This window comes from Protopterus annectens, chromosome 12.part0 (genome assembly GCF_019279795.1).
Source record: "Protopterus annectens isolate FY-2018-M chromosome 12.part0, PAN1.0, whole genome shotgun sequence".
NCBI lineage: Eukaryota > Metazoa > Chordata > Ceratodontiformes > Protopteridae > Protopterus > Protopterus annectens.
This window is the reverse complement of record NC_056746.1, coordinates 1,389,686,763-1,389,713,752: the sequence shown is the minus strand read 5'-3', so window position 1 is coordinate 1,389,713,752 and position 26,990 is coordinate 1,389,686,763. Positions and strand designations below refer to the sequence as shown.

Below are 26,990 nucleotides of genomic sequence, written 5' to 3'. Positions count from 1 at the left end.
ATAGTGACCTTTGAAGAAAATTAAAAGTGTTAATTGAAACTGAAAGCGTTAATTTCTGTACAGGGTTCCTAGTTTTTTATGAACGTTTTGTTTAATGGTGTGTGATATATGTATGTCAAATTTTATATTATGGTCAATGACCATTCCAAGTAATTTTGTTTGGAGAGCTGGAGAAATAATTGTATGGTTTAATGATGAGATATTGAATGGTGGGTGGGGGTGTGCTGCTTTAGTTGGATAGAAGAGCATGAGTTTTGTTTTCTTAGGGTTGTGTAAATTGTGCATTGCTTAGCCAATATTTCACTGCACTGAATGACTGCCGGGTGATTTTTTGGAGACTTGTAGTGTTGGGGTGGCACAAATCATGGTGGAATCATCCATATATTGAACAACGGAGGTAAGTGGGTGGCAGTATGAAGATTGTTAGTAAAGATAATATAAAAGAGAGGGCCCAGAATAGATCCCTGTGGAACTCTCAATGTTACAAGGAGTAATGAAGAGAGATTTTGTTGCCATTTTACAGCTTGCTGGTATCCAGATAAATATTGCTGAAACCAAGTAAGTGCAGAATGGCTATGCTTAAGTTCCAAGATTGTAGTTAAAAGTTTAGAATGGGAGACAGTATCAAAAGTTTTGGACAGATCAAGAAAGATGGAAGAAACTAAACTGCCATCATTTTGATGGTGGTTAATAATGTTAAAAAAGTTAATAAGGGCAGAGGTAGTGCTATGATTAGGATGGGAAACCATGCTGATTGTTAGGTAGAAGATTGTTGGTTATTAGACAGTTCAAGATTTGTGAACGGATGTACCTCTAAAGTATTTTTGATCATGAAGATACTATAGCTATTGGCCAATAATTTGATAATTCTGTCGAGTTTCCACCTTTATGTATTGGGATGATATGTGATACTTTCCAAATTTTAGGAACTTGTTGTCCTGAGATGAATAGGATATTGCTTCTGCAGTGATTTTTAGATCTTCAGCAGATAGATAGTCGGCAAAAGGTGTAGTGGGTTTAAGCCTGTTGAGATATTTAACTATGATGTTTATTGGGGCAGGTTAGAAAGAGAAGTTATTGTGATCTAGTGTGGGTACTGTGTGATTCTGGGTAGGGGAAGAACTATTATTGTTTGTGAGGCCTAGTATGGATTCAATGAGGTATCTGTTAAAATGTGAGGCTATGCTGTCTTTAGTATCAATGAGTGTTGGAGAGGGAGTACTAGTTTGGCCTAACTTTAGGATTTTTTATGGCAACCCAGAATTTTTGTGGGTTTCTTTGATTTTTGATTGGACACTGCTATAGTAATTTATTTTGTCCTGTCTAATATCTTTTTTTCATAGTTCTAGATATGTCTGTTTGTTAGTTGTAGTTTTGTCATTGAGACATTTCTCTCAGGCCTTATCTCTAGTTTTTAACAGAGATCTTATTTCTTTGGTTAGCCAGTGGGCATAATTGGAGTTCTTGGGGGGGGGGGGGTCAAGATATTTAGGATATTGAGGAAGGCTGAGTTAAAGTATCCAACTGCTGTATCTAAAGGGAGATCTTTAAGTGGTGCCCAGTCTCATTTTTAAACTAGTTATGAAGTCTTGGGGGATAATTTTTTTCTTATCTTGGATTTGATGGTAGGTGGTAAGTTTATGTGGGTTTATTTGGTGGCAGAGAATGTAAGTTGGGATATGGTCACTGAGGCTGTATGGGAGACAGCCGGACTGTAGGTATAACGTTGGCCTGTTTGTAAGGATTCAGTCTAGGATTGAATGTTTGTTTAATGTTTTGTCTACTCTAGTACAAGTTTGGATTGTTTGTGAGAAACCGTGTAGGTTAATGTGGTCAGTGGGATTTTGAAAGCTACAGGAGAGCCAGTCCACTTTAAAGTCACTCGTTATAATTGTTTCCTGAGGGATGGATGTTTCTGACCAATTTAGGATGTGTTCTAGAGTTGTCAAATTGTTCCCAGGTGGGATATAGGCTCCCACTATGTTCAGATGTTTCTTTGGAATAACTGTTAGTTTAGTAAACAATATTTCAATGTTGTTAAAGTTTAGGAGGTGTAGTGAGTATTGTCTCAGCATTTTTTAAGTTTTTGGGTTCTTTTTGTAAGAGTTGGATCTTTAAGTTAGATTTGTAAAGTAGGGCCATGCCCCCACCTCTTTTGTGTGGTCTGCCTACCCTTAGAATCTTATAGCCAGGTGGAGTTACAGAGTTGTCTTTGACATGAGGTTTAAGCCATGTCTCTGTTATGAGCATTGTGTCGGGGTTATATATAGAGATAGCTGAGTGCAGTTCTGTTTTGTTCATGATATTATGGATGTTCAAATTTAGTATTAGTAGGTCAGTGGCTTTGTGTTTAAGTGGGAGGTGGTTGTTAATTGTGTTTATAGGATTAGATACTGGGCCAGAGTTGGGGTGGATATCATCTCCTAGAGGTAACTGAGCTGCTACGTTGGTAAAGGTTTTGAGGTAAGAAACTAATAAATAGTGATACCTGTAGCTGGCTTGTATTTTGGATTCTGGGATGTAGTGTATTGGTGGGGTGGTTTGGGGGAAGGATGGACTATGGTAGATTTGGGGTGTGTCTGTGTGTTTGTGAGGGTTGGATGTGGAAAGGGGTAAGGAGGAGGATTTGTTGTAGTTGAGACTGAAGAGTGAATAACGATAGGAGGTACTGGTGGAGATTATATGGGGGCTATAAATAAGAAAAATAGCATTAGTAGGCAAGGGTGATTGTGGGGGTACTGGGTGTGGATCATGATGACAGAGTTTATTAGTTGTAGGAAGGAGGTTAAGGAGGGGGATGGTGGGTAAGTGGTAGGGGGTGGATGTGGGTGTGGTTTGCATGTGTGATTGGTTGGATGATAGGAGTGGCAGGAGGTCAGATGATGATGGGTTAGAATAAATCTATTAGTAGTGGGGGTAGGTGAGAAATGGGGCAAGGGTAGAGGAGCGGAGTGAGCCAGAGTGTTAGCGAGGGCAAACGGAGTGGGGTTGCACCAAGCAGTGCAGGTAAGTGACTGCAAAAAGCTATCAGTATGGTGGTAGAGTAAGTAAGACTGGAGAAATGGCCAATAATGGTTAAGCTATGATTATAGAAGACTTTCAGTTTCCTAAATACAATCAAGAGGAGGTTCTGTCAAGTGAAAATTAGCAATAAATGTTTCATATTTAGTTTTTTTGTTGCCAGTTTTTGTTTCTGGTTTATTCTTGGTATTTTGTATTATGTAAACATGGATATAGTTTGTCTTTCAGTTTTCAGTTTTGCTTTCTCACTATTTGTCACACTGTGAATCTTTTTATCGAAAGTGTTTGATATATTACAAATGCAACCATTGTTTTATCTTGCTTTAGTGTTTATCTACAAATTATTATGAAATAATTTAGCCTTTTGCAATTAAAATTCCACATGGTAAACAATTAATTTGGGCTGTTTATACCAACAATTTCTGCAAAGTAATACTTCATTCTGTTTTATACTCCAATGTATTGCATGTTTTTTTTACAGTTTCTGATTTGTATATGCTGCTGTTAATTGTCTTACCTTTACAGCACTGCTTTTGCTTGTTTTAGAATTTCCAAGAACCTTCATTATTTAGTAAGTTTTTTAATCATGAATCTTTGTGAGGTTGTCCTTTTTATTTAAACTTTCCTGGATGATAGATCTAGGTAGCATATATTTTGATTTTTTAATCAATATCTATAAATTTGCACTTTCTTGACAGTGACCTGAGCATTTTGTAGCATCTGTCTAATGTTTCATTTGGTCCTTGTTTAGCATTTCTAAACTCTGTAACATTTCCTGCTACAGCATTAATTCATTCACTCCAGTGGAGCTCTGGAAGTTTGCACTGTACCATCCGATGGATGGAGCCGAAGCTATATGATGGAATCAATTTATGTCCTCACATTGCAAATAAATGCCCATATCTTAGGATCATAGGAAGTTACTAGGCTATTGGTCCTGAGGCCCTTACAAGCCTAGCCAAGAATTAAGCCCATGTTCCAACAAGTCAGCACCCTATGCCATTGTCCAGCAGGGACAGAGGTGGTATCCCAGGGGTGTATTTTCTGTTCCCCATCCAGTTATCCAGGATGGGCTTAAAAAAGTTTAATGAGGTACTCTGCTTTACATGGAGAGGGAGCCTATTCCACAAAAGGGGTAGTCTCTAGAACACAAATCTGTCCCACCAAGTCCTATTGATATCACAGACCAGGTTGAGGTTGCACGTGCGAGTTACTCGAGTGGAGCTTGACTTGTGGATATGCAGTAGTCCCATCAGGGCGGGGTCTGAGATTGCTTTGTATGCCAGAGAGAGGTCACCACTGAGGAGTCTGCAGAGACTGAGTAGAGGTATAGGGCTTTTAACCTATCTGTGGAGGCTCTGGATCCTCCGGGTGAGGAACTCTGTGGTCTCTCCATCTGCTGCATGTGCTTTGTGTAGTACATGCTGAAAGGGGCATTGTACTCAATAATGGGTCTTATAAGGGAAGAATATGAGGATGTTATGACCACCTTGTCCCTGGATGAGATACCCTTACTAATAAAGTGGGCCATGTAGAAAGCTTTCCATACAACAGAGGCAATATGGGGGTCAAAAGTCAGGTCACCCATCAGGTCACCCATCAACTTGGGTGCCTAAGTCTCTCATGACTGATTGCGTGCTTAGTACCTTATCATCAATGTCATCATTTGTGGAGACGTCACTCTCCCCAAAAAGGATGATGCTGCATTTTATGTCATTCAGTTTGAGGCCATGTTTCTGACACCAGTCATTTGGATGAGACCCTCTTGGAGGATGACCACATCATTAGGGGAACTGATGACAGCACCAGGTTTGCAGTCATCTGCAAACCTGGTCAACCATAGCCCACTAGATTTGGCCTGCACCTCCAAGAAGTATATCCCAAACAGCAGCGGCCCCAAGACCGACCCCTGGGGTACACTGCTTGTTATGGGTCTACTACTTGAGGTGGCTTCCCCTATTTTGACTATGTGAGTTCTATCAATGAGCCAGTTTGCTACCCATCTGGTAACATATGGACTGATGCCTGGTTGAGAGAGTTTATCTATTATACTGAAGTGGGGAATAGTATTGAAGGCTTTGGCCAGGTCAGGGTAGGTGGTGTGCACAGTCTTCCCCTCGTCCATGGCTTTGGTGACAGTTTCAAAGAAGTTGACCAAGTTTAACAGGCATGATCTCCCCTTGAAAAAACGAAACTGTGTGGGATCAAGTGTCTGGAGGTTGACAGTGTCCCTGTTAATGAGGTCCATGATAATCCAATCCATGGCCTTGCAGATCAGGCTAGTTAGGCTGAAGGGTCTATAATTTCCTGGATCACTGGATGCTCCACCTTTGTACAAAGGGATGACAGTGGCTGTCCTCCTCTCGGCTGGGACAAAGCAGGTACTTAGGCTTTGGTTGAATAGGGTGCCTAATGGTGCTGCAAGTTCCTGCCTGAGTTCATGTAGGATGCAGCCTGGGATGTTATTGGGTTAAAAGGGACCATGGGATCTCTTACATCCACATGGGTACCACCAACCCAAACAGACAGGACCTCAATTTAACATCTCTGGAACCATAGGGGTTACTAAAGAAGTGAAAATGGCAAACTCTTCAGCACAAACTATTTTTATATTGGTAATATTCTTTACGTTCTAGGTCTTAAACTGGATTTTATAAGTTACAGTAAACACATTAACTACTAAGTTTGTAATATTTTGTAAACAACTTATAATAAATATCTCAGAAAGTATTCAAGTTACACAAACAATGTCAGCAGCATTTTGTTCACCCAGCTAAGAAATTTCATATGAGTATAAGCAGTTCTGTCTGTGCTACTTTGTTGCTAAGGGATTTAGAAAAACATGAAATTTATGGCAATATAAATAAATATTATATAAACAATTAAATATAAATACCATTGTGTTTGCCATATTGCAAGCTTTAAGATAAAATACTTTAGCAGTTTGCATGCAGCATGCTTCTGTTATTATAAATGCAAATCGGACAATCAAGATTTGACACGTAGAGGCGAGAGTAGGAGGTAACTGCAGAAACACCTGGAGGAATCACCTGGCTGTAATGAGTTAAAATCTTTAGTTTCTGAAATGTTTGGCTTTTATATATACCTTGTCACTATCCATGTTGGAAAAAAGTTTTCTTTGTATTGTGCTTGGTAATATTAACCATCATGACATACCTTTCAAATATAGAAGCACAAGTGGACAACTCAGCACGCAGAGAGTAACTAGGTTGGTATCAAAATGAGTTAGTCCCGACATTTAATGGCATCTTCCCTCCCTTCCCCCTCATTGGTACTGTTAATCTGTGTCTAACACAATCCACTTTGACTGCTGCTTGCATGTTTCAGTTCACTTCACTTTAGTAACATTGACTAACTTCTCTAAAGAAAACATAGCCTCCAGTACTTATCTGTCTGATCCTGCTTACTAACGACTGAATCCTTTCGGTAAAGGATTTCTCTCTTAGGTTTGTAGGTGTTTACTAGGCTAATACCCACAATGGGCTTTTTAAATCTAGCCATGCATATGCATAGGTTTGGGGGATAAAACATTTACAGGCTTTTCCTCCTGCAGTCTGTGTAGCAGCTTCCTAAAACTAAAATTTCTTACTTTAAAAGAATAAAATCACACATTCTAAACACCTTTTCTGATTAAAACACTTCTTATTTACTTTCACTTCCATTGTTCATGTTCTTTTTTTTTAACAAGAAACATCTTTATTAAACTATCACCTATGTCATAAGCAATCATACATTTAAATAAATGAAAACAAACCATGTTGACATATTTTTAGTTGTAAACATTATACATCACATATAATCTATTCAGTCATTGTCATTCATAGCTTATTCAAGTCTTGCCTTCTTTTACACTTCATTCCTCCTCCTTTTAAATGTTATTCTGCAGTTATTGTTTGCACAATTCTCATTTTTCTTTATGTAACATGCTCCTACCCTTTCCCAAAGATTCCATTTCCAGTTGTTTTATTTCTGTAACTATTACTATGCTTACTACTTCTGGTACAGTTGGTTTAGACTTTGATTTCCATTTTCTAGTTATTGCTTTTCCCGCAGCCACCATAATTAGATTCAGCAAGATCTTACTATGTCTAGACAATTCCAAGTCTGTATCATAGCTCATAAAATTAATTTCCTTAGTTATATGATTTCCTTATCCAGTATTTCCAATAGAGTAGTCTGCAGGGAATTTTTAAAGTCTGCCAAGTCATTACATTCCTAAACAAAACATGTTCCCAATTACCTCTTTCTTTCTCATCACGGCTCCAACATTTGCTAGCTCCTGATGAAAAATACTTTGGAGCCTACTTGGGGTACAAAATACCTTTGTAAACACTTCCAAGCAAATATACTAAATCTTCTAGACTTTGTTGCATAGTTGGTAAACATACATATATTCCCCCATTGTTTCTTTGTGAATTGCTTACCCAGTCTCACTTCTCAATCCTTTCTAACCTCTTCTGATTATTATTATAGTTATCATGCAGTATTTTATATGGTCTACTAATTACTCCCTTTTTTAACTGCATCTTCTGTTCTAGATTCTACTACGAACTCTACCAGTGCTGGTCTTTCACTTAAGATCCTCCTATTTCTTTCTCTTTGCTTATACTCCGCTATCAGTCCTTCATAGGGAAGGCAATCTCTAGCCTGCAGTCCAAATACATTCTTGGCCCCTTCCCATTCTATTACCTTTCCCTCTCTAATTATTTGGTCCCAATACCTTGGTTCCTTCGCCATTTTTCTCCAATCAATTCCAGCCAGCCCCCCTCTTGCCTATTTTCTGTATCCGTAATTGCAGTTATCCCTATCGGCAGAATCTCCTTTCTCCATTCCTGTGTTGGCATAGTTCTTAGAATACTTCCTGTTACTTTATGAATATAATATTCTGTATGGTTATTGTTATTGTCCTTGGGGATCTGCATCCAAAATCCCAGTTTCTCCTTGTTTCTTGAGCTTCCCCCATTTCATCATTATCCCTTTTCACTGTAAATTATAATTTTCTGCATGTGCTGTGTATAGGAGCCTTAAATGTGTCGCTCTGAAATACCCCTTCAAATCAAGTAATCCCAAACAACACTGTTCTATTGGAAGAAACAGCTTTGTCAGGAATTCTAGCACCACCGTCCACATAATTTTACCACTGGCAGATATTCTGTGGTAGAACTAAAGCAAGCAACAATATTTAAAATGAGATAGGTAAACTTCAAAAAAGATTATACACACCTTCTTTTAAATTACTGACTATAACATTTAATTTGCTTAAAAAAAAATTACCACAGCATCTTTAAAAACAGTGCACACATATTTCAACATATTGTCCACACATTGACAGTTACAAATACCAACTACAGATACAAAAACTGTATAGATGCACACTTTTTAACTGTCCAGATTTTTGTAGAACGTCAAGATTTTTGCCTGTTATTTTTGGTCTGTTCCTCATAAGATTTGTGGTTTTCTGGCAAATCACTGAGGACTAAAGTCATTAAATAATGATATACATTTGAGTTTCAGACTCCATATCCTTCAGAAAAATGCATGTTAATGCAAAACCTGTTATTCTAGCAAAGTTTTTAAGTTTATAAGAGCAATATTTAAAATCTGTCCCTATTTTTTGGGCCTTTCTTCTCCCACTATTTTTGGCTTGGTCCAGATTTTTTTCACCAAGAGCTTGTGTTGCATGTATACATGTGAGCTCTGATTTATTATTATTATGGATAATATATTCTGTATGGTTGTTGTTATTCTCATTAGGGATATGCATCCAACATCCCAGTTTCTATTTTTATTTATTTTTGTTTTTCTATTTTGATTCAGTTTTTATTATTCAGCAAGCATTTTTGCAAAGGTCTCCTCTAATTCCATCTGCCTGCCTTTGTGAATGGGCTTAAAGCAGAGGTGTAATAGTCCAAATATAAGTACTGCAGTAAGCCATCAAGGCCCATATCTACAAAACGTAACAAGTGAAGGAGCTGCAGTCTCAAAAACATTGACACACCCCAGCTGTTGCAAGATGGATTTATTTAGCACTTTTATCTCAAACTATCAATAGGAGTCTTCAGAAGAAGTCTCTTGATAGCTTGAGATGAAAGCACTAAATACCCTTTTCTTAAGGTAGATTTGTTGCATTCCTTTTTGTGGTGTTTGCTCTACTACTTATCACAAAAATGAAGTAATTTGTTGGTTTAAGGAGCTACAATGCACGCCAATGTAGATGTAAGAGAGAGTAACATTTCACATGCAGTCTTAAGGTGGCTGTCCACCTTACTGTGCTTGCAATGCAGCAAACCCACCTGTCAAGTCAGTATAACCTTCATTTGTCTGTTTTTCCTTTCCAGTGTCCTATTTTATCTAAATGATTCAGTAGAATACAAAAAGCTAAGAAATACTGGTATTCAAAAATATTGTTTACAAAGTTGTTGTATTTGTGCAGCAGAGAATGACAGCTTAAAACTCTTTATGATTCATAATAGACCTAACACAATGTTGCAAGACCCAGAGTGCAGCTTTGCTCCACTGTGTAGCACTAGTATCCTAAGAACCTCATTAGATGCAAATATATCCACCCCTGATTGCAATTCCCAAAGTCAGCACCACTGCAGTGATTGCTGGTCCCATTGGAGTAACCTATGAAACAGTGACATCAAACCCAGCAAACTGTACAATCTTGCTAGAACAATCCTTTTTTTGCCAGTATATCACTGAAGAAAACTGCATGGTAGGAAAATCCATACTAGCAACAGAGTCCAATGTGGTTACTTTATGCAACCTCCTACTCCCCCCACCCTCCCAAATTCACAGACAGTGATGCTAACATACTGCTGGGAGTGGAGACCCCCAACAGTGATATTAATGTACTGCTGGGAGTGGGAACCCCACCACCACACAGTGATGCTATTGTACTACCGGGAATGGGACCCCTACCCACACACAATGATGCTAATATACTGCTAGGAATAGGGAACCCCAGCACCACACAGTGATGCTAATGTATAGCTGGAAATGGGAACCCCCACCCCCACACAGTGATGCTAATGTACTACTGGAAATGGGAACAGCACCCCACACAGTGATGCAAATGTACTGCTGGGAATGGGAACCCCCACCCCCACACAGTGATGCTAATGTACTACTGGAAATGGGAACAACACCCCACACAGTGATGCAAATGTACTGCTGGGAATGGGAACCCCCACCCCCACACAGTGATGCTAATGTACTACTGGAAATGGGAACAACACCCCACACAGTGATGCAAATGTACTGCTGGGAATGGGAACCCCCATCCCCACACAGTGATTCTAATGTACTGCTAGGAATGGAAACACACACTTGCTCCAGTTCCCTGATTACCTTAATACGTTAATGAACCCATGTCCTTTAGTATGACTCTAGATCGTTCATGAACCACAGACAGGATGGCAAACCACAGCACACAAAAATAAAGGTACTTTGATATGTACAGTATGCCTTACCAATTAGCTGCATGTATGTAGGTAGTAAGGCATACTGTATACAGGTTGGTTGCCTTACTTCAGTGCTCTGTGTAGAGTTGCTAGGAGTACCTAACATTGCTATTCAAGAAAATGGAGTGGGATTGTACACCCCTGGGGACTGCTATACTCCATGTCTATAAATGCTGGTAGTCCTCAGTGATGCAGTAAATGAGGGCTGCATGATGGTTTCACTCATCTGCTCACGAATCCTTACTATGTTCACAGGTCCAATGGATTATGTGCTATAAATAATGAGGTAATTAGGAAAGCAACACCAAACCACTGAAAGTACTTTTAATAATGTTAACCAGTAATGAGTAGGCAGGCAAGCCAGCACAAAGGTGTATATGGATAAAGTCACTAAACCACTGAAGTTACTTTTAGTAATGCTAACCAGTAATGAGTAGGCAGACAAGCCAGCATGAAGGTGTAGATGGATAAAGTCACCAAACCACTGAAGTTACCTTTAGTAATGCTAACCAGTAATGAGTAGGCAGACAAGCCAGCATGAAGGTGTAGTTGGATAAAGTCACCAAACCACTGAAGTTATTTTAGTAATGCTAACCAGTAATGAGTAGGCAGACAAGCCAGCATGGAGGTGTAGATGGATAAAGTCACCAAACCACTGAAGTTACTTTTAGTAATGCTAACCAGTAATGAGTAGGCAGACAAGCCGGCATGAAGGTGTAGATGGATGAAATCACCAAACCACTGAAGTTGCTTTTAGTAATGCTAACCAGTAATGAGTAGGCAGATAAGCCAGCATGGAGGTGTAGATGGATAAAGTCACCAAACCAGTGAAGTTACTTTTAGTAATGCTAACCCGTAATGAGTAGGCTGACAAGCCAGCATGAAGGTGTAGATGGATAAAGTCACCAAACCATGGAAGTTACTTTTAGTAATGCTAACCAGTAATGGGTAGGCAGACATGCCAGCATGGAGGTGTAGATGGATAAAGTTACCAAACCACTGAAGTTACTTTTAGTAATGGCAACCAGTAATGAGTAGGCAGACAAACCAGCATGAAGGTGTAGATGGATAAAGTCACCAAACCATTGAAGTTACTTTTAGTAATGCTAACCAGTAATGAGTAGGCATACAAGCCAGCATGAAGTTGTAGATGGATAAAGTCAACAAACCACTAAAGTTACTTTTAGTAACCCTAACCAGTAATGAGTAGGCAGACAAGCCAGCATGAGGGTGTAGCTGGATAAAGTCATCAAACCACTGAAGTTACATTTAATAATGCTAAACAGTAATGAGTTGGCAGACAAGCCACCCTGGAGGTGTAGATGGATAAAGTCATCTAACCACTGAAGTAATGCTAAGCAGTAATGAGTAGGCAAATACGCCAGCATGAAGGTGTAGATGGATTAAGTCAATAACCACTGAAGTTACTTTTAGTAATGCTAACCAGTAATGAATAGGCAGACACACCATCAAGGAGGTGTAGATGGATAAAGTCATCAAAACACTAAATTACTTTTAGTAATGCTAACCAGTAATGAGTAGGCAGACAAGCCAGCATGGAGGTGTAGATGGATAAATTCATTAAACCACTGAAGTTACTTTTAGTAATGGTAACCAGTAATGAGTAGGCAGACAAGCTAGCAAAATGGTGTAGATGAATAAAGTCACCAAACCACTGAAGTTACTTTTAGTAATGCTAACCAGTAATGAGTAGGCAGACAAGCCAGCATGAAGGTGTAAATAATAAAGTCACCAAACCACTGAAGTTACTTTTAGTAATGCTAATCAGTAGTGAGTAGGCAGACAAGCCAGCATGGAGGTGTAGATGGATAAAGTCACCAAACCACTGAAGTCACTATTAGTAATGCTAACCAGTAATGAGGAGGCAGACAAGCCAGCATTGAGGTGTAGATGGATAAAGTCATCAAACCACCTAAGTTACTTTTAGTAATGCTAACCAGTAATGAGTAGGCAGACAAGCCAGCATGAAGGTGTAGATGGATAAAGTCACCAAATCACTGAAGTTACTTTTAGTAATGCTAACCAGTAATGAGTAGGCAGATAAGCCAGCATGGAGGTGTAGATGGATAAAGTCACCAAACCACTGAAGTTACTATTAGTAATGCTAACTAGTAATGAGTAGGCAGAAAAGCCAGCATGAAGGTGTAGATGGATAAAGTCACCAAACCAGTAAAGTTGCTTTTGGTAATGCTAACCAGTAATGAGTAGGCAGACAAGACAGCATGAAGGTGTAGATCAATAAACTCACCAAACCACTGAAGTTACTTTTATTAATGCTAACCAGCAATGAGTAGGCAGACAAGCCAGCATGAAGGTGTAGATGGATAAAGTCACCAAACCACTGAAGTTACTTTTAGTAACACTAACCAGTAATGAGCAGGCAGACAAGCCAGCATAAAGATGTAGATGGATAAAGTCAACAAACCACTGAAGTTACCTTTAGTAAAGCTAAGCAGTAATGAGTAGGCAGACAAGCCAGCATGAAGTTGTAGATGGATAAAGTCAACAAACCACTGAAATTACTTTTAGTAACCCTAAACTGTAATGAGTAGGCAGACAAGCCAGCATGAAGGTGTAGATGGATAAAGTCACCAAACCACTGAAGTTACTTTTAGTAATGCTAACCAGTAAAGAGTAGGCAGACAAGCCAGCATGGAGGTGTAGATGTATAAAGTCATCAAACCACCTAAGTTACTTTTAGTAATGCTAACCAGTAATGAGTAGGCAGACATGCCAGTGTGGAGGTGTAGATGGATAAAGTCACCAAACCACTGAAGTTACTTTTAGTAATGCTAACCGTAATGAGTAGGCAGACAAGCAAGCATGGAGATGTTGAAGGATAAGGTCACCAAACCACTAAAGTTACTTATAGTAACACTAACCAGAAATGAGTAGGCAGACAAGCCAGCATGGAGGTGTAGATGGATAAAGCCACAAAACCACTGAAGCTACTTTTAGTAATGTTAACCAGTAATGAGTAGGCAGACAAGCCAGCATGGAGATGTAGAGGGATAAAGTCACCAAACCACTGAATTTACTTTTAGTAATGGTAACCAGTAATGAGTAGGCAGACAAGCCAGCATGAAGGTGTAGATAGATAAAGTCACCAAACCACTGAAGTTACTTTTAGTTATGCTAATAAGCCAGTGTGTTGTAGATGGATAAAGTCACCAAACTACTGAAGTAGCTCTCAGTAATGCTAACCAGTAATGAGTAAGCAGACAAGCCAGCGTGAAGGTGTAGATGGACAAAGTCAACTGACCACTGAAGTTACTTTTAGTAATGCTAACCAGTGATGAGTAGGCAGACAAGCCATCATGGAGGTGTAGATGGATAAAGTCACCAAAGCGCTGAATTTACTTTTAGTAACACTAACCAGTAATGAGTAGGCAGACAAAAGAGCATGGAGGTGTAGATGGATAAAGTCACCAAACCAATGAAGTTACTTTTAGTAATGCTAACCAGTAATGAGTACGCAGACAAGCCAGCATGGAGGTGTAGATGGATAAAGTCACCAAACCACTGAAGTTACTTTTAGTAATGTTAACCAGTAATGAGTAGGCAGACAAGCCAGTATGATGTGTGCATGGATAAAGTCACCAAACCACTGAAGTTACTTTTAGTAATGCTAACCAATAATGAATAGCCAGACAAGCCAGCATGAAGATGTAGATGGATAATGTCACCAAACCAGTAGACAGACAAGCCAGCATGGAAGTGTAGATGGATAAAGTCACCAAACCACTGAAGTTACTTTTAGTAATGCCAACCAGTAATGAGTAGGCACACAAGCCAGCATGAAGGCGTAGATGGATAAAGTCACCAAACCACTGAAGTTACTTTTATTAATGCTAATAAGCCAGCATGGAGGTGTAGATGGATAAAGTCACCAAATCATTGAAGTTACTTTTAGTAATGCTAACCAATAATTAGTAAGCAGACAAGCCAGCATGAAGGTGTAGATGGATAAAGTCACCAAACCACTGGAGTTACGTTTAGTAATGCTAACTGGTAATGAGTAGGCAGACAAGCAAGCATGAAGGTGTAGATGGGTAAAGTCACCAAACCACTGAAGTTACTTTTAGTAATGCTAACCAGTAATGAGTAGGCAGACAAGCCAGCATGAAGGTGTAGATGGATAAAGTCACCAAACCACTGAAGTTACTTTTAGTAATGCTAACCAGTAATGAGTAGGCAGACATGCCAACTTGGATGTGTAGATTGATAAAGTTACTAAACCACTGAAGTTACTATTAGTAATGCTAACCAGTAATGAGTAGGCCGACAAGCCAGCATGTAGGTGTAGATGGATAAATTCACCAAACCACAAAGTTACCTTTAGTAATGCTAACCAGGAATGAGTAGGCAGACAAGACAACATGAAGCTGTAGATGGATAAAGTCACCAAACCACTGAAGTTACTTTTAGTAATGCTAATAAGCCAGCATGGAGGTGTAGCTGAATAAAGTCACCAAATCACTGAAGTTACTTTTAGTAATGCTAACCAGTAATGAGTAAGCAGACAAGCCAGCATGGAGGTGTAGATGGATAAAGTCACGAAACCACTGAAGTTACTTTTAGTAATGCTAACCAGTAATGAGTAGGCAGACAAGCCAGCATGGGGGTGTAGATGGATAAAGTCACAAAATCACTGAAGTTACTTTTAGTAATGCTAACCAGTAATGAGTAGGTAGACAAGCCAGCATGAAGGTGCAGATGTATAATGTCACCAAACCACTGAAGTTACTTTTAGTAATGCTAACCAGTAATAAGTAGGCAGACAAGCCAGCATGAAGGTGTACATGGATAAAGTCACCAAACCACTGAAGTTACTTTTAGTAATGCTAACGAGTAATGATTAGGCAGACAAGCCAGCATGAAGGTGTAGATGGATAAAGTCAACAAACCACTGAAGTTACTTTTAGTAATGCTAATCAGTAATGAGTAGGCAGACACCCCAGCTTGGATGTGCAGTAAGAGTGTCAAGAATAAGTAGACTAGCACAAATATGAAGAGAATAACTAATGAAAACATGGTAAGTGATTTATAGGTTAGTGCTGAAATATCACCTTGAAAATGATATGCAATTAGCTAATCAGACTGTGAAAGCTGTTTCTTCTAAGCAAACCAAACCATTGACTTTTAAAGTAAAATTGTTTTTGGCTTTCTGCTTTGTGATTAGCAAAGGGCATTTGCTTACCTATTCTAACTTTGTCAGCAGCAACATGGAATGGTGTAATAAAGTTCACCAAAAATTCCCTGATGAGCTTGAAATTGGAACGACCAATACTCCATGATCCATCAACAAGGAGAACAACATCAGCCGGGGAAGAATGTTCACAACGGAAACGATGACCTGCAACCAAGCAACCCCACTGTTAATGCAGGCTTGGGCCTGTTGGAGTGAAAAAAAAGAGTCCTGCAAATTTCAGTGCATAATACACACATCTTGCTAAACTAGATAACTAACTTAAGTTACAAAAGACAAGTTCTTGAACCCCCTACTGTTTCTTATTATGTCATAACCTGGGTATTATACTGTTTTGTATTTTGTGTTTGTCTTATGACACTAACAACAGTATTGGAACATGTACAAATGTTTCAAATACTGGTTTTGCTTTGCTTGTGATGATACTGTAAAACACCTGAAAGGCGAGTAGGTATGTTTATGTTCCTTCTGCTGTATATTGGGAAAGTTACAATATTGTACAGTGTGCAGGAGGGAACAGGGAAAAGCAGCAACTGTAAGGGGATAAAATGTGTTATGCTGTAATGAGCATATGAAATATACCTGTTACAGTTACTGGTGCGTACATGGACAATGACTGAAATATGCTCTTTTTTGGGTCATTGCATACCCTGATCAACACGTCATAACATCAAACAAACATGCAAATAAATACATAAATAATACATAACAGCAAATGTGTGCCATTCAAAGTGAACGGCATCCCAGTAGCTCACTGTAGGTGCTACAAAGTGAAGCTCACCAGAGCTATGTTACACAAAATAGACCCCAATGTAATACATGCGAAAAAGGCACCCAAGGGCTACCATCAAGACAGGCACAATTTGTTACTTCAAACTGTCCCTATTTGTTTCTAATCTACTTTTAATCATTAAGGTCATGTAAACTTGTTCCCCAGCATAAACATTCACAAAACATGTATCTCCCAGTACAAAACTGCAAATTTCTTTAGAATGCAGAAACCCTTAAAACAAACACACAAACATACACATATGCTAACACACGCACGCACACGCACACCCACACATACATACACACTCACACACATGCACATATGAGCACAGGAGTGCACACACACATACATACACACACACACACACACACACACACACACACACACACACACACACACACATACACACACACACAAACACAGACATGCAAACGCAACATGCACTTATGTACACATACACACAAGCACACACATGACATGGACTGTATCTCTCTCTCTTTATTCATCAAATCAGTGAAATATATTTCTGTAAGTGTTGCCCCTTGTAGTCTACTGTTCCAGTACTTCATTATCTCAGCATTCAACAAACGTGTCAACACACTCAGCACAAACTTAGTTCAAGAAAGAGGGCAGCATTCAGCAAACCTAATCTGAAACCACAGAGACTGTTAGATAAATGACAATATTGAAGTGTTAAATACAGTGTGTCATATACGCATTTTACATAGTGTCATAGTTCAGCTGACAGCCATGGTGGGGGAAAACATAAGGACTGCTGCATCTTTAATCACTGGGATATTTGGACCACATCATGTTCTATGGCGGTGGTGATGGCAGTACCACCACAGGGACCTGAGGCAGTCAGCAGGCTCACTGGATCATCAGGGTACATTTATGCTGCCACATTTTACATGTTATGTATTTGTTTATTTATTTGCGTGCTTGTTTGTTTTTAAGATGTTTTGATACAGGATGATAGTCATTCATGCAGATGTAGGAGAATATCTGACAACACTTTAAGAAGTTCATGCTATCAGTCAGGATAACACAAATGTAGGAGTATAAGCAATTTCTATAGTGTGTGGCGGTACATGCTATCAGTCAGGATAACACGTGTAGGGGTGAGTATAAGCACTTTCTACATAATGTGTTGGGGCACATGCTATCAGTCAGAATAACATGTGTAGGGGTGAGTATAAGTACTTTCTACATAGTGTGTTGGGACGCATGCTATCCATTAGGATAACATGTATGTAGGGGTGAGTCTAAGCACTATCTACATAATGTGCTGGTGTACATGTTATTAGTTAGGATAACACATATAGGGGTGAGTATAAGCACTTTCTACATAGTGTGTTGGGGTGCATGCTATCCATCAAAATAACTCATGTGTAGGGGTGAGTATAAGCATTTTCTACATAGTGTGCTGGGGTGCGTGCTATCCATCAGGATAACTCATGTGTAGGGGTGAGTATAAGCACTTACTACATAGTGTGTTGGGGCCATTCATTGGCAGCCCAAGCAGTGCATGTCAAGAGTATGAGACTCTCTGTTTCATGCAAATGATGTACCATGCTTTGTACTAGCAGGCAGTCTGGTCTGCACAGGGTTACCTTCATAATTCCGGATGTGTTCTTGGCTTGATTAGTGCGCTTTATTTCCTTAGGTACTACATAATGAAATGTACCCAGCAGTCCCTCCCACTTTCTCTAAATAGGGTGCTGTTGGAAAATGCAGTAATAGACTATGTAGGGGCATTTTGGACTGATGTAACCACAATACTTGGTGTCCCTATGCAATAAAAATGTCCCGATTCTACAGAACTTATGTGTGTGCATGTCTTATACTGAATACACTCATTATATTTAAATCTCCATTTCTCTTGGCTGTAGAGCTGTACAGAATCATGCAAGTTATCTGACATGCTGCATCCCAGGTGTGAGCCCGTGATGATGCTGTAATGAAAGGAATCAGTCTTGATCTGGGACTGAATTCATCATTCCTTTGAGTACCGAAAAGTAATGTGCATGATTTTAGGAGAACTGACATTCTCACTCCATTGTGTTGTTCTGATTCTACATTTATATGCAATTAAGTTTTTGTAGAGCTTATTTTACTTGTTAAAAGCATCTCTAAGGTGCATGCATTTCTTCTCTAGACGATTATGTGAAAATTATTAATACACAAGGTTTATCAAGCAGGTGCGATACCTTTTTTAAACATTTCCTTTGCTGCTTTGTCGCGGCTTTGATTTTCTTGATCTGGTGTGCTGGGACGTTGCTGTGCACTCTTCTCTGCCTCTTTTTCTGTCATTACACTCCCTGCAGACTCTGTTTTTGTTCTCTTTCTTCCCTTGCTTGATTCGTTGCTTGCTGTTGTATTCTGTCCTTCATCATTTGTCTCTGGTTTAAGTGACAAAGGAAATCAGTAAAATGGAGAGTAAGGCTAACAAGGGGCTCAAAGTAAGGCAGCAGAGTCACATCATTTCTTTGTTGCCAGTGAGAAATCATGATGTATAATATACCACACCTCTACTTACAGGTAAAAGAGGTTTTTAACAGACTGAATTTTGAGTGGGAAATCGCATTCACTGATAAAGTCAATTTCATTTGACCAATAACTAGAAAGTACAGTTGTGTAAGTTGCACTTACCCATAACAGAAGGAATTCAAATTCTTCATTGCTGCAGCAGCATATGAGCTGCACCATGCCAAGAATACAGCAAGAGGCCAACCTCTAAAATCTTTCTTCCCCCCCACACTATTAACTCCGTCTGTTAATAGGCTAAGACCCTTTTTTGAGGGAGATTAATAAGCACCCAAAGTGACTAAAAATCTTCAGGACTTTCTTGCCCCTCAACCAAAAATGGGGACCTCATCCTGAAAAAAACCAGGATATAAACCACAAAATCTAACCTGCACCCCACACTACATATATACAAGAAAGGGGATGGTGGTAGCGTACAGCTAATGCAGGAGTAAAGCAGGTGAACGTCTATTATTATAGTACAACTGTACTATGTTCATCATTCTCACTGCTGAATTAGCCTATGGGTAGATTACCAAAGATTATCCAACCTGGGAAGAGGAAAGATAAGGGTCCAGCAGCCTCTGGAAAATGGTCCTAGCAAAGCCTGCTCTAGGCCTTAAAAGGGAATCCCCTTTCTAGTGTTGTAAAAGTATGAATGGAGGACCAAGTTGCTGACTCTAGAATGTTTTTAGAGTCCACCCCTTTCCAGTATGCCATCGTAGAAGCTAAGGCTCTGGTAGACTGTGCCTTAACATTGCCTGGAATGGATTTTCCTTGAGGAGTGTAACAAAACAGAATAGCAAAGGACAACCACCTGGAAATAGTCTGTTTAGAAACAGAATGGCCTTTCTTGATTCCAGAATATGAAATAAATAGTTGATTAGTTTTCCTAAATAACTTAGTTCTGTCAAGATAGTTCCCGAGTTGCCTATACATATCCGGAGTGTGTACAATTTCTTCTCCCATTTTTAGAATCTAGATAGAAAACATAGGCATTCATTTCCTGATTCAACATTCTCTGAAACAATTTTGAGCATGAAAGAGTTGTTTGTGTACAGAGTAACCCTGTCTTTATGAAAAAAACAGATAGGATTCTCCCACCATTTGAGCTTGCAACTCGGATACTGAATAGTTTTCCATGTAATGAGCCTTAAATCAGCCTCACTAACAGGTTCAAAGAGTGACAGTCAGTTTCTGTAGCAGAAAATTGAGATCCCATGAAGGACAAACCAATATATGAGGATATCTCTGATGTAAAACTCCTTTAGAAACTGTTTGGCAATAAACAGTAAAGAAAGAAAGGGATACATGGGTAGACAAGTGGAAATGTCCCCAGATCTATCTTTACAGAGGAATAAAAGGATAAAAAAACAGAGTGGAAGGGTTACCCAAAGGGATCTTATATGTCTGACAAGAAGCTTTAGGCCAACTGCTGATCCTAAAGAGCATCAGAGAAGCATCTGCACAAGGCAGCAAGAAAGTACTAAAGATTTTTAGTCACTCTGGCTGCTTATATAGCTTACCCCAAAAACGGCTCCGCCTATAAGCAGACAGAGCAATGGTGTGGGAGAAGAAGAAAGCTAGCAACCAATAGTCAGTACCTTTTGAGCCACCCCTTTTAAAGCAGCGGGAATAATGAACATCAGCTAGTCAGAAACATATGACGTCATAGGAGGAACATTCTCAAAAATGTCTCAAATATATATTTATTTAGAGCAGGTCTTAAAATAACTGCACTAAAGACTTTCAACTTCAGTTAATTGCTGGATAAAACAATAGCCTTAGTGAATATCATTTTACTTGAACATTCCTTATAGAAAATTTTCATAACCTAGAAATAAAAATAAGGATATAAAAATTATAAAAATTCTTAGAAAAAACGAGAGTATATAATTGCTTGGAGGACTTAGCATTTGATAAAATAATGTTCTTTATAGACACTGAAAATTATAATGTTCTGCAGCTGCACTGAGTATATCGATATTACAATTTACAATTCACATGTATAACACAAAGAGAGGTTGTGAAACAAACGTTAATTTAAAAATCAGGAATGGAGGTGCAGAAGTGATAAAATAGAAAAGTGAGCATCTCTGCTTTATATCCATTTACAAAGTACTAAATTTTGGAGGAAAGAATCTCCACACATTCCCTACTATAGACACGTGTGTGTGTGTGTGTGTGTGTGTGTGTGTGTGTGTGTGTGTGTGTGTGTGTGTGTGTGTGTGTGTGTGTGTGTGTGTGTGTGTGTGTGTGTGTGTGTGTGTAATGACAGATCATAGGATCATACCATCATAGCAGGTTACTAGGCTAATGACAGTAGGGCCTTTACAAGCCTAGCCAAGTTCTTACCCTTATTTCCATGATCAGCACCTATTGCCCCATCCAACAGGGACACGGGTGGAACCCCTGGGGTGAATTTATGGTCACCCATCTAATTGTCCTGGTTGCGTTTGAAGAGGGACAATGAGGTGCTCTGTTTAACATGAAGTGAGGGTCTGTTCCAAAGGTGTGGTAACCTTTGAGAGACAAATCTGCCCCCCAGCAGGTTCTAGTAATGTCACATACCAGGTTAAGCCTTTAGAGAGAGTACCTTGTGTACCATTTCACTTACGGATATGCAGCATTTCCAATAACACAGGTCAAAGACTGCTTTATATGCCAGGCAGAGATCACTTCTGAGTAGTCTTTATGACACAGAATAAAGTGATAGTGATTTCAGATGATACATAAATATATAAGCATTTTTTTGTGTTGTTCAGAGACGAAGACACACACACACACACACACACACACACACACACACACACACACACACACACACACACACACACCCTTGTGTGTGCACATGTGAACATTAGTGTGTGTATGTAAATATATAAAAATATATATTACTAATATCCAATAAAAGCGAACATGGAGAAAAGCAAATGAACACACTACTGTGCATGCTCTGAGACTAATCGTCAGAAAAGTAAACCAAAAAAAGAGTGTTTTCTTGCAGTTAGTAAGGCCCCCTGCACTCCTTGTCAATTATATACACTAACTCAGAGATTGCATGATCCCCAGGGAAGGGGGGTATTACCCTTCCTTGGGGATCATCACCCATCACACAACTGTTGGCCATTTACTGTATCACTGTCAACCAATATAAGTTGGCCACAATAAGGCCAATCTTAGTCAATGACCAAACTTGTAGGAACCATGGGTACATATATAGGTCTACTGAAAATGAGCAAAAGACGCAGCTGTTGACATAATGTCAACCACAAAACAAAGACAACACAAGCATTAACAGGCTGCTACACATGCACTGAGCAACAAACTTGACACATGAATAACATGCCCTCCTGCATCCCTCCCCAACAGACCCTGCTAATTACATATATTAAATCTAAGATTTCACAATATCATGAAAGGACATATTCTCCAACCTAAAGGACTGTATGATCTTGCAGACTCTGTTGACAATTTGCTTAGCTGACTAACCCGTATTGAGTAAACAGATGTTGACAAAATGTACATACATATATGCAATTAAATTAATAGCTCCCGTGTTTATATATGTATATATCTATACGATTATATTATTAATAGTTGGCAACATATATCAGCAATACACAAATAAGAGACACAAACTGAATGCCAACACAAATGCATGACATACAAAATGAGCAAATCACAGACAATAACAACTTCTTTCATACTATTTGGGGACAGCACAGTGGCACAGCAGATAGTGTTGTCACCTCACAGCAAGAGGTTTCCTGGTGTGATTCTCAGCTGGGGTGCCTTCTGTGCAGAGTCTGCATGTCCACCCTGTGTTCGAGTGGGGTTTCTCCAGGTACTCTGGTTTCCTCCAACATTCCATAGGCATGCAGCAGGTGGAGAAGACCCTCTAAATTGTCAATAGGTGAGCATGTTGTGTGGAAGAACTGCTGTGGCAGGGCCAGACACCTGGTAGTGTAAACCCTGGCTCTAGATGATTGCCACTGTTGAAGTGACACCCTGACCCCATGTACAAAAATGGGAAAAAGGGTTGTGGGTAGATCAGTAAACCCCAGCTATAAAACCCAAATTGGGCATTGTCTGAATAATGGTACTATTAGGAGAAAGTGTTTTAATAATGTAATGTGTAGGGATAGTGTTAGGGGCGGGGGTAGTGGAATGGTGTAATACACAAGAGTAAGGTGGATGTGGGTAGAGACCCACGTCACTGAATGATGATAATGAAACACTGGCAAATGTTTTTTGTGTTTGTTTCTTTGTTTCCAAAGTGCTAAATTACTCCTTGATCTTTAGTTAGATTCTTAATTTGATGGTTGTAAATCTGATCGAAAATGTGATAAAACGTGATAGTGAATTAAATTTTTTACACTGCAGATGGCAAGATACGAGTGAGAGAAGATATTGATTATATATTTCTACACTTAACATACTTGATTGACTGACAGATATCAGGAATGGAATAAACTGAAGGCTTATAGATGAGTGAAGACAGAGGTTGTTGTTCTTTAGTCAAATCCATCTCTTCTTAACTTCAGTAACATTAGCACGCCATGCCTGTCTATCAAGAATTGTTTCTTTAAATTTTTGCAAATTCATATTTATTGTCTTAGTAATGCTGTCTATCTGTCTTAGCCTCTGCTGTCCTCTTCTTTCCCAGCATCAGTGATTTCTCCAGTGAATTCTGCCTTCACATTAAATGACCAAAGTATTTGAGTTTCAATTTTACTACCAGGCCTTCCAGTGAGTAGTATGTAATTATTTCCTTATGTATTGATTGACTAAATCTTGTTACATTCCATGGAATCCACAAATATTTTGTCTAACACTACATATCAACAACATCAATTTTCTTGTGTGCAACCTTATTTCTAATCCAATTCTACCAGCATTACGTTACTACTAGGAGAACTACAGCATTGACTATATGGACCTTCCAAACAATGCTGTGCATTTGTTCCTTAAAATGTTATTTAGATTTGTTATAGGTTTCCTTCCAAGAGAAGGCGTCTTTTCATTTTATGGTTACAATCATCACCCACAGAGCTCTTCAAGCCCAGAAAAATAATACGTTTGAGTACTTTGAAGAGTAAAGAACCAATAAGAAGATTTGACTTGCCTGTACTGGAAACACCTTAGTCTTGGAAGAGTGAGGCAGCTGTGTTCATTCCATGGTGAGGTAACTATGAATTGGAGAGGCCCTTAAAGGTGACAGTGTTTCTGACAGAGGCAGATGAAAACTAGGTTCCTCAAATTGAGCAAGAATGATGCCTTCTCCTCTAGCAGCCCTTGTTGGCTGCGAGAGGAACTGAAATATTTTGTTGGCCCAGAAGTGTTTACTGTTGATCTTGGCTCTCGACCTTTTTGTCTGCTCATGGAATGTTAGTGATTGGTCTAGCCAGATCCATACTATCTAACTGAGGTTCTGGTTAGCCCGATCCATACTATCTAACTGAGGTTCTGGTTTCAGTGGATTATCCCAGTCAAGGATAGGAGGGGACTGAGGGGATATGGATAATCTTTTACAGGTGCCAGAACTTTAATTTCTAAATTAAAAACAAACTCATATCTTTGACAGCTTTCAGTATATCAGGTCTGTTGTTCCGAACAATGCTTTTGCCCCCCCCCCCCGCCCCTTTTCATATACGTGAGGAAGAAAAAAACTGTTTGTCCAAAGGTGATGTCACACAATGAATTCTAAGTCCCCGTTTGAGATAAAAGAAAAAAAAACACCTTTGGTCTGGTCTGAAAAAATAGGAGATGCAATATTTATAAGGTTGTCTAAAGAAATATTTTATGGTACAGCTCAAAATGCTAAAAAACACCCTTATTACGATGGTACATATGAAAAAGTAAATGCAGGTTCATAAAATTAAATATTTCGAATATTGCACAGGCTGTTTAATGTTATGTCCTTAACAGAAAAGATAGAGGACTGCTACATTTTCCACTAAGTTTACTTTCTCACCCTCAGTATCAAGCCCCCACCAAGGAAATGAAAAAAATACTTTGTATCGGATCTATGAAAAAAGTTCTATCCATTCATGAGGTTATTTAATACTGAAATCAAGAAAATCAGGAACCTGCATTTAATGAATGAAAAAAGGCATCTAAACTGAGAATTTCTACAGTTTTGGTTCAGATTTTCACTATAAATAGCATATAATTAAACTTTTTGGTTTAAGTGGGAATTTTGAAACTTTTCTGGGAAGTGGTTTCAGACATTTGTAAAATCAACTTCCAGGACAGTTATTTCCTAACACCCCAGACGTTTATGAGCAATGGACCTATATACAGGCTGTTGACAATTATAGTTTTCAATGGATACCTTAAGTATTACTTGCATTATACTCGCTAATGAGGTATATGACAAAAATCCCTTGCATTAGATTTCACGAATACCCAGCTTCCCAGTCCTGGTACTCAGATATCATCAACTGTGTTATCATATGCCACTTCCCAATAAAGAGTGGACTAGAACAATACACTCTGATGTCAACACAAGACAAGATAAGACATGCCTTTGTCCACCAAGAGACATTACAGGTCCTCTAACATGTTTGCAGATAACTCTGCAGATAACTTAGTTTGAGGCTAAAGCACTCTACACATTGTTTGAGGAGATGCCACAAGAACCTTGTTACTTGATGCATTATAATGCAATGTAAGTCATCTGTAACATACACAAACACACACACACTCTGACATATACACAAACACACACATGCATGCTCAGACAGGCACAAACACACTCACACAAACACATAGACACATGCATACACACACACACACTTACATTTAATAAAATATATTGTTTGTCCCTACCTACACCATAGTGATGCATGGTAAACCTAACCCTTCCCCTAACCCTAACTGTGCACCTTACCTTAAAAATATTCTGTAACACTACCACAACACAAGAGAGTACACACCCTCACTAGACACACACATAAACACAAAACACTAAACCTATCATCTTACTTGACCCTTGCTCTAAGCCTCGCCAACTCCTGCACATACACTAAATATGAGCCTTTACCAGACCCTATCTCTAACCCTAATACACACACATCTGCACACAAGCTCCCAACTCTACCAGAAAGCAACTTATTTTTGTTGTCCAAACAGGCAGTCACAAAATCAGACATTCACACAAACTGCTGGTCACACATCACTACAGTTCACTTTGTCAACCAAATAAACATTTGACCAGGTGAACCGTCTCTATAACTATATATATATATATATATATATATATATATATATATATATATATATATATATATGTATATATATATATTATATATATATATATATATATATATATGTGTGTGTGCGTATAGATAAATATATACACACATATATATCACATTCAACAGCATGATCATTGGGCATTTGGCCATGGATCTATAAAAAGATAAATAGGCAGCTAAACAGGCCCACATACTGACATATAGTTAGGTAGGAAGAGGCATAAACCGGCACAACTAAGTTCTGTATTTATTGTGTTCTTATTAAATGTGCATTATGATAAGTCTACTGTTGGTTTCAGTTATGTTGTCTTCAGAATGACTAAAATTTTCTTGCCCTGAATAATACTGTTTTGTCTAAAACAAAAAAATATATATATACTTTATCACAAATAGGTCTCAATTTTTAAACTGTTAAGCTTACCTTTCTGTATGGCTTCTGCATTTATTAAAACAGATGTCTGGTTAGGTCCAGAAGTGATGTTTAACTCTCTCTTCATAGTCAGGTTTTTCTCAATCTTGCTATTTTGTGTAAGGCCATCTGTGGTTATTGTCTCACTAATTGGAAATTTGCTTGATTTATTTTTCAAGTCATTAACTGCAAATACATTTAAAATAAGAATCATTGGTTTATTCAGGAATATTGGTTCAAAGATACTACCAGAGATGCAATTAAATACATTGATATACTAAAG

The 26,990-nt window shown here is 38.8% G+C and overlaps 1 protein-coding gene across 4 annotated transcripts in view; it reads right to left on the bottom strand.

The window, feature by feature from the left end:
• Nucleotides 1-26,990, bottom strand: part of LOC122817233 (collagen alpha-1(XIV) chain-like) — a 950,064-nt gene that overhangs the window by 658,625 nt on the left and 264,449 nt on the right. For all 4 annotated transcript variants that reach the window (XM_044090454.1, XM_044090451.1, XM_044090453.1 and 1 more), the window contains exons 6-7: nucleotides 18,721-18,912; nucleotides 15,730-15,885 (exon numbers count right to left, since the gene is read on the bottom strand). In XM_044090454.1, the coding sequence (XP_043946389.1) occupies nucleotides 15,730-15,885; nucleotides 18,721-18,912 (348 nt within the window). The remainder of the gene's footprint in view (nucleotides 1-15,729; nucleotides 15,886-18,720; nucleotides 18,913-26,990) is intronic.